The 9,327-nt window shown below is 44.2% G+C and overlaps 1 protein-coding gene across 1 annotated transcript in view; it reads right to left on the bottom strand.

Moving 5' to 3' along the window:
- Nucleotides 1–7,293, bottom strand: part of LOC133416384 (uncharacterized) — a 37,137-nt gene extending 29,844 nt beyond the window's left edge. Inside the window, exons 1-4 of the mRNA XM_061703235.1 lie at nucleotides 4,630–7,293; nucleotides 2,677–2,738; nucleotides 2,483–2,595; nucleotides 2,070–2,372 (exon numbers count right to left, since the gene is read on the bottom strand). Of these exons, the coding sequence (XP_061559219.1) occupies nucleotides 2,070–2,372; nucleotides 2,483–2,595; nucleotides 2,677–2,738; nucleotides 4,630–7,161 (3,010 nt within the window). The 5' untranslated portion in view covers nucleotides 7,162–7,293. The remainder of the gene's footprint in view (nucleotides 1–2,069; nucleotides 2,373–2,482; nucleotides 2,596–2,676; nucleotides 2,739–4,629) is intronic.
- Between the last annotated feature and the right edge of the window lie 2,034 nt (nucleotides 7,294–9,327).

Below are 9,327 nucleotides of genomic sequence, written 5' to 3'. Positions count from 1 at the left end.
AGCCGATGTGATCCAATACGCTGTATCAAATACAATCGATACTATGACTCGGTTTTGATTGACACGGAAATACGATGAACAATATGTGCATCGCGGTTGCAGCTTGTGGTGATTTAGTACTACCTGAAAATCAGAATGATGTTGATTTGCCAACACAAACAAGGAATTTGCCTTGCCATGTGCGTGGAAAATCTAAACAATGACCACGATTAATATTGGGCAAGAATGAAATAAAAAGACATCATCAAGTAATAATCAAAATGCTGTGCATAGTATGAAAAAATGTATAAAAAAGGCTAATTTAGTTTGTCCAAATTTCGAAAGCATTAGGATGGATTCCTCGTTGATAAGGCGAACTGCAAAGGTGAAGAAACCGTTTTTGTGCCGTGAGGTTTTGGTGCAGATTGACCTTGGCCTCCTGCCAGCTGAGACTGACTGGAACAAGCAGTGACCAAGGTGCGAGGGGTCAGCCACGACCTTTGACCCTTTGCTCTCAAAGTCCATTAGGAGTCCGAGGTTCTGAAGGGATCGCAGGTTGCAGCCAATTACTCTCTCTGCAGCGAGTGAAAGACTGCAGTGTGTGCATGTGTGTGTGTGTGTGTGTGTGTGTGTGCGTGCGTGTGTGTGTGTCTTTGGCAGCGGCTGCAGTGCATCAGATCATGCCTGCACACGACATTCCTATACACATACAGTACAAACCAATTGTAAGGGTCGTTCTTTTGGCATAGGAAATGTTTTTTGTTTTCTTCTTTCTCTCCATTCAATTCAAAATCCAACTCGGTTTAACAAAAGTGCCGCATCTGTGATGGAGTCACACCCTCTAGTGGCAAAATGATACTTGCTCACCCGAGTAATGGAGCTAATGGGAGAGAGAGAAAAAAAAAAATCATGAAGCACATCTTGATTTCACACCCCGTTTGATAAGAAACAGACAATTTCCATATGCATGTCCTCTGGCTGTTTTTGGTACTGTTTTTGTGATTCAGTCAAATATTGAATCTTGGCTCTTTTTCTCTGCAAGAATTGCCAGGATAAATGTGTGCAAGTCAATCTGTATTTCTGTGGATATTCTTCCAGTTGCCTTTAAATGGCAAGGATTTCAGGCTCTTTAAGACATACGGGGGATGAAACTATACTGCGATACAATTGGCTCTTACATGCGTACCATTTACAGTAGGTTTCATCTGACCCATCTGGACCCGGATTGTACAGAAAATGATCACAATTTCACGCAACTTTAAAATTAAGAAGCGGCTGACACATTTTAGTTAATGTTCTCTGTGTATGTTCTCACATTTAGTCACCACGTTCACACTGTCATACTTACCTTTAAAACATACTGCACAATTCAAATTGATGTAGCTATTTGTTTAAAAAAAACCAAATAAAAACTACAATAAAGATTTGGGTTTAAGGTGAATTTTATTCATATAATATATATTTACTGTACATACTTTGTACAAAGTGAATATTTCTACCATGTATGAACATGTACTAGAATACAGATGAATCATGGACAGGTACAGATCACATTTCAAACTGAATTTAAATAATCTTTACACATTTAAATAATCATGTATTGTATCATATGATGATCATTTTAAATGGAGCAAGCCTAAAAGCCACAAGTCGACCGTCACCTTTGCTGTCCATCTAAATTGCATCATTATTTGCATGTGATAAGAAAAAACAACAACAACAACAACAGTCAAAACGACTCAGAGAAATTCAGAAACAACTTGTCCAACATATAAAACACTTCTTGAGGAAGAATAAACAGTTACTATTGGATGAGTTGCTTAATACAACGTGTACTCATGAGAATTGAGCAGGAAATCATTTGAAAAGTGGAAGTAAAATATTTTACCATATGCATTTAGGGCTGTATGTTTTGGACACTAATTAGGAAAAATCACATTTTGAATCACCCCGATTATAATTATGTTTTCTTCTTATTAGTATACCGAATTGCTTTTCAAAGTCCTATGCAAAAATCTCACAAAAACAAACTTGTTAGTTACAAATATATCATACATCATACACAGAGTACACAGAATGGTTGGTGTCTTATTTCAAAATAGCACTGCTTATGAGCCCATCATCTCTGTCATAAGGCTGTTCATATTTGGAGATTAATTTCTTTTTCTTCCCAAAAGTAGAAAAGGTGTTGTAGACGTCCAGCTCACCCCGCGGCGCAAGCTTGAGTGTGCTGTAGCCGGATGTGGTGCCAGGAATATACACATTGTGCTGGTAGTCCGGTGTCTCCGAGGGAATGTACACATTCTGCTGGTAGTCCGCAGCCTCAGACTGAGGCTGCGTGTACTTTGGAGTCCAAGTGCAGTTGTGTTCGTCTTGAAGAGACATCTTGCAGTCTGTAAAAATGGCCATTGAGTCTCCGACAATTGCATCCTCGCATTTTGATCAACCCCAAATCTGCACTCGCGGGACACGACCAAGAAGAGATTTAACAATCGACACTCACCACTCATTTGGTTTCCCCAGGTCCAGTACTGCGGCGCCACAGAGCAGAAATACTCATCAGCGTCGTACTGCTGCGGACGGGATAGCGCGCCTTCCATATTTCCACAGCTGTACCTGAAGACGTAAAAATACAACTTCGGTGTAATTTCATATATCTGCATACAGTACATGTGTGACGTCTGTTGAACTTTTCACCTCTTGTATGTTGAATTGCGTTGGTTCTTGGTCCAGGTCCAGTCCTTACTTGAATACTTAAGCTGCATGGTTGAAGCATACCAAATGCAAATCATTAACTTGCTCAAGTGGAGCAAATGTGTTTTCTGCTTGACTGGCGTGCCCTTTTCTCCTTTGTTTGTATTGACATTCAATAGCTCATATGGGTCCGTATTTTAGTGGAACCCCCCCCCCCCCCCCCCCCCCGAAAAAACAAGAAAATCAACTCAAACAAAATTGGATGTCGTGTTGCTTTCAAACATAAATTTCACGATATTTGTGTGTATAGTCGTTATGATAGAACACACTTCATACTGACCCATTTACCTGCACAATCGAATGTGATCCTATCGAGTTAAAAGTCATTGATATATATGAAATTATCATGTAGGTGAAATTATTACTAATCTTTGTATGATGTAGTTCAGTTCGAAATCATACTTTTGTGGCTGCGCACCCCACTACAAAAATGTAAATAATGATTTGATACTGATTTGCTCACAAACAGAGTTGAAAAGGAAAAAAAATACAAAATACAAAAATTATTCACAGGTTTGTAATTTGATTACGCCTGAGGAGTCCGGAAAAGCAAACCCTAATGAGATCATCATGAGGTAATGAGGAACAAATTGATTCGGTGTGAAGTATCACACTACTTGGGGTGCACGGAATGACTAATGGGATGAATAATGAATGTCGTTGCAAATTTAGCAGTTCGCACTTAATCAGGGACAACTCAACATTTAGAAACATCCTACCGATGACATTTACACAAATGTAAAATGCAACGTAAATATATGTTAAGATCCACGGAAAGATATAGATGTGTGAATAAGAAACTATTTTCCCTGCCTCACTTCTTTTCTTTTTTTCCCGTTTGATCACATCATTGTTAAACTCTTGAGTCATGCTGTTTGTATAATGTGCTGATTTCGTCATCGCATGTAGTTTTGTCTGTAGTCCCTCAAGGTACGCGTGCTAAAGTATCCCATGGGATTAATTGATGGACTCCAAGCTAACTGGTTTAATCTTTTCCAGGACGATAAAGGTACACGCATGTTCTGAAGCTGGAAAAGTCTCTCATCAAGGGTACCAAAGTAGTCCCTTTGAGGATACTAATCGCGATAAGCCATTTACCCCTAAAGGCACAATGATCTAATATTTGATTTTTGTAAGAGCCCCCAAGTAACACAATGTTGATGTTTGGCTTTATACAAAATATCCCTGCTATGGGTTGCCGATGCTTCACATTTGCATTACGCACGAGATCAGTCGTTTTTAACACATTTTTACACCAAGTACCAATAATGAGGTGTTCATCAAAAAATTAAAAATTAAAAAAAAATGAGGCAAATGTATAGTACTTAAAAGTTTAATTCAACTGAATAAAAAAAAATACTATACCGTATTTAAAAAAAAATGAAGACACTAAGTTTGAACATTTAATTCAGTGATTCTATTGTGCACCACTAGAGGGAGCCCCTGTACCATGAGTGGTACTTGTCCCACAAAGAGAACTACTGCAGTAGATTAATACATCATTTCAAAATATACTTCAAGCACTAATTAGGGGAATGCATGAGCAATATTTAAAAAAAAAAAAGAAAAGTTAGCTTTTGCAAATACTACAGTGCATAAGAAGCAATAGCTAAGAAAATGCGAATTGCTGTAGTTCGCAGTGGAGTATAACTACGCTGCCTGATACTGAGAGGTCTCAATTTTCTATACCACAGCAACCAAGACGGTTTACAGACTACAACCTGGATTGGTGGCTTGCACGTCAATGCACGACGCCATCTGCATGAGTCACCTATGTGAACTACTACGTTAACAACATCTTATAGACTCCATTGGTTCCACTGGAGTGTCCCTTCACCTCCTTTATTATTACAAGTTGTTTTGTTAATTGCGTGAGTGTGTTTTGTGTGCCGTTACCTCTTTTGGGGATGAAGTTCGGCTGTTGGCCAGCTCATTGCGGCCCAGTGCGCTCCAACCAGATGTCAGGTAGTCTGTGCTTTGGGAATTATTCTGCCGACCAGACAAGGCAGGACTGCAGGGCTTGAGGAACATGAAGTCACTTTTGGAGGATTCTGGCGTCAGACACATCTTGTAGCAGTAAGCTTGCGGGAGCGCGCTGTTACCGCCGGCCTCGGCGCATCCGACCGAGTCCGCTGACGTTCTGATGTTCAAATTGGACTTTTTGAAGACGTCGGCGCTGCCGGGCGATACCGAGCGACAACAACAGCAGCGCACGCTGGCGCAGGGCAAGTTGGACTCTTTGCCGGACGCTCTGTCCTTCAGCCTCCTCACGGTAACGATGACGACGATAGCCACGAGAAATGTGAAGGAGATAGCGCCCAGGGACACGATCAAGTAGAGGCTAAAGTCGGAGCTGTGACGGGGGCTCAGGGACAGGTCACCCGAATCGGGCTGAGATTCTGGCAGGCTGTCAACCACTGACAGAATGATGGAAACTGTGGCCGAGAGGGGTAGTTGGCCATTGTCCTTCACCAGAATGACCAATCTGTGCCTCGTGGGGTCTTTCTCCACGAGCTGCCGTACTGTCCTGATTTCCCCTGTGTATAAAGCCACACTGAACAAGCTCGGATCAGTCGCTTGGAGCATCTGAAAGAACAGGCGCGAGTTCTGACCCGCGTCCGCGTCCACCGCTCGTATCGCGGTGATCAGGTAGCCGGCATCGGCAGATCTCGGCACCGCTTCGGTTGGCGGTGTCCCGTTTTCAGGAAGAGGCGACACGATGACGGGCGCATTGTCATTTTGGTCCAAAATAAAGAGAGTCACTGTAGCGTTGCCGATTAAAGGTGGGAATCCAGCATCTCGAGCTTGCACTGTGATCTGAAAGCTTTTTAACTGCTCGTGGTCAAACGACCTGAGGGCGTAAATATTCCCGTTATCGGAATTGATGGACACGTACGTGGAGGTGGGCATCTCCTGGATGTCGGCTTCTGCTATAGAATACGAGAGATACGCGTTTTGCCCATAGTCTGGGTCCTGTGCCGTCACTGAGCAGACGGAGGCCCCGGGTGCATTGTTCTCAGTCAAATAGACAGAATACGAAGGTTGCTTGAAGAGCGGTGCGTTATCGTTCACGTCAGAAACTTGCACCACGATCGTTTTCCTGGTGAATAAAGGCGGAGAACCCATATCTCTTGCGGTCAGAGTGATGTTATACTCTGCCACGCGTTCCCTGTCCAGAAAATCACTGGTCACCAACGTGTAGTAGTTTTGAAAGGAGGAGTGGAGCTGGAAGGGGATCAGATTTGGGATCTCGCAGTCCACGTTGCCGTTTTCCCCCGAGTCCTCGTCTGTGACGCTGATGACAGCAATGACGGTGCCCGGGGGCGCGTCCTCGTGCACAGGCGTGGACACGGACGTCAGGATGACCTCCGGGAGGTTGTCGTTCCGGTCCAAGACGTTCACCAGCACCTTGCAGTGGACCGCGACGGCGGAAGGACCTTTGTCCTTCGCCTGGATGTAAATTTCATGCATCCTTGCCTTTTCATAATCGATCAGCCCCTTCACTTTGATTTCCCCCGTGCGCGCGTCCACCGCGAAAAGCTGGCGCACTTTGCTGGGCGCGTGCCCGCTGAAAGAGTAGCTGATGTCCGCGTTGGTGCCCTCATCCAAGTCGGACGCGTTGAGTCTGATGACAACTGCGCCCTTGGGTGCGTTCTCCGCCAGTCGCACGCGATAGAAAGAGTGGTCGAACACAGGCGCGTTATCGTTGGCGTCCAAAACGGTGATGTCAATTTGCGCGCTTCCGGACCTCTCCGGCGAACCTCCGTCCACCGCCGTCAGAACCATCTGGTGAGCGCCCTGCTCTTCCCGGTCCAACGGGTTCTGGAGGACCAGTTCGGCGAATTTACTGCCATCGCTCCTCGTCTGGATGTCCAAAGTGAAATGCTCATTGACGCTCAGCAAATAAGTGCGCAACGAATTGGAAGCCACGTCCGAGTCTTGCGCGCTCTCCAGTGGGAAACGGGATCCCGGTGCCGCGGATTCCGAAATGTCAAGATTAAATTGGCTCCACGGGAAGCTCGGGGAGTTGTCATTTACGTCCAGAATTTCGACCTCAACTCTGTACAACTCCAGAGGGTTTTCGATCACCACTTGCAAATGGAACGAGCACGCCAAACTCTGCTCGCACACATCTTCCCGATCGAGCCTCTCGTTTACGAATAAAACTCCATTTTCCAAATTGACCTCCACGTACTGCCTCCTTGTACCGGACACGATGCGGAATCTTCGCGCAGAGAGTTGATCCAGATCCAAACCCAAGTCCTCCGCTACGTTGCCCACGAAGGCGCCGTGTTCCAGCTCCTCTGGGATGGCGTAGCGGATCTGTGCGCATGCCGAGTGCAAGAAGCACACGAGCAAGGCAAAGGCGCAGAATACGGAGCAGTTTACGCACACCTTTCGTCCCGTCTTCGCCCCTTGTGTGTCCATTTGGAGGCTTTTCTCTCAACTCCCATGAAAACGTGACGCTTCTGACGGAGGCCAAATTGCGCGCAGTGGACGGCAAACAATACAAAACTTGACATTGGTGGGACTGATGCAGCTCCTGTTTGTCTGTCTGGGAGAAAGGAGAGAGGAAAGAGCGAGGGGGGCGGCGGGGGCTCGCAGGGGGGCTATCACAGAGGTGTGTGTGCGTGCGTGTGCGCGTGTGTGCGAGCGCGCCCTCGTTTCATTGGCCCTACTGTTTCAATTGGAGGCAAGACGACATCTGCTTGGATAATCTTGACTGCCTACTAGCCAGAGCCAATCCATATCACAGTCCCGAGGCTTTAATTGCATGTCAGCGTGCTTGCTTCACTTTTACTCACTGAATGCATTTGGCCTCACCAGAAGTGTAAAAAAAAACAAAAAAAAGCAAAACTGGAGTTGTAATTTTGTTGTAGCTTGCCCATGCTGGAGAGCCGCACGGTATTGTGTTTATTATTTTGTTTATTCATTGTTGAGTTTTCATGTGGCCAAATTGCACGTCCACATCCTTCGGTCCAAATTATGTACATGCAGAAATGAGTACCCTTTGTACTCTTCTCCCATCAGAAAAAAAATAGTATTGTGCTGGTTATCAGTTGCATTATTCTGAGAGGTCTTTCTAGTATTTTGGTAAAGTAAAGTAAAATTACATCAGTGATGGTGCCGTACAAAACGTAGTTTTATACATTTAGTAAAGGCGCAATTTTTAGCACGGCATCTGTTTTGAACTCATGAGATTGTGCAGGTGTATCTAATGTGGAATTTGAGCGAAGGAGAAGATATTGAACATTCCAACACATCTGGGAGTGTTATCACTGAAACAGAGCAGTTTTATCTGTTTACCGTCTACTCAATGCATGCTCGACCCATTTGCTCCCAAAATCCCAGTTCGCCCGCATGCTGAAAGCTGAAAACACAATCTGTCTGCAGCAGCGAAACCGCAGCAGATGGCGAGGTTTTCCACGGGCTCATGCTCTTTTTAATTAATGGAATGGAGATTAGAGGGCATTTTCCCTGGATCATTAGCGAACAGAGGAATTAAGACATTTTGTGAGAAATAATCCCAAGGCTATCCATGTAATGCACATGTGGTTTCCTCTCAGTGGTCATATTGACCTGCTTTTCACAGCCTAAGTGCATGGCATCACTTACCCGCTGCACAACTAAGTAGCTCGGATAAGGGGGACGCAGCCACCGCATTTAGGGATCAAAAAATACAAAAGAGATGATCTCCCTGTCACTCTTGCTGGCTCTCCAACACACGCGCACACACTGACAATCTGCCGCTGTCGCTCACTCAAGGGCAAAAGTCGACAAGCAATCCTTTTGTCTTTAACTGCTTTTCGGTTTTAAAACCTTAGGATTGGAAAAGGTTGGGCCGTTGCAGCTTCTTACTCATAATCGGTTTTAGTATAAAGTAAAAAAAACAAAACAAAAAAAAAAGTGATGTGCATTCTGCTAAAATGGTTTAAAAAGCACGTCATGTGTTTTGAGGCCAACTAATCATTCTGAATTTGATGATTTTACCTCACAGGGGCAAAAAAAGCATTTTCTGCACTACCTGCTCTGAACATGCCACAAGCAAAACGATTCTTCTCACATGATTGACTGCTCTGGTTATGAGATTAATAACAATTACCACCACTGACCGCTTCCTCTTGTCGAGTTGCAGCGCTACGATTTTACTTCAATGCGACACGACATAAGGAAAATGTAAGATCGGGAAAGCTTCATAAAACACCGATTCACGTACAAAAGCCTGAATTCACTGTTCACTGGATAAGATTTCAATTCACAGCAGTAAAATAGATTCAGTATTCATTCAGTAGGTGTTTTTTGTTTGCGAAAGCGTCATCTAAAATGAATTCTTGCACATGGTTGACTAGGGTTATGGGATTAAACTCTGTGTTGCAGTAAGAAATACAAGCCAGAAAATGATGAGAAATGATGACAATTTTACCCTGCTTGCAAAGTTGTTTTGAGCCAGTTTGATCATCATGAAATGACATTTATTATCATCGCTCACTGAACTTGTCTTTCAAGAAGTAGCTTTGCCGTGTGACATAAATGTATCATTCAATCGTTGTTTGGACCTCCAGCTTGGGTTTTCAAGAGGTCATCACCTGTCAG

This window comes from Phycodurus eques, chromosome 17, assembly GCF_024500275.1.
Source record: "Phycodurus eques isolate BA_2022a chromosome 17, UOR_Pequ_1.1, whole genome shotgun sequence".
Classification (NCBI taxonomy): domain Eukaryota; kingdom Metazoa; phylum Chordata; class Actinopteri; order Syngnathiformes; family Syngnathidae; genus Phycodurus; species Phycodurus eques.
This window is presented reverse-complemented; position numbering and strand designations above follow the sequence as displayed.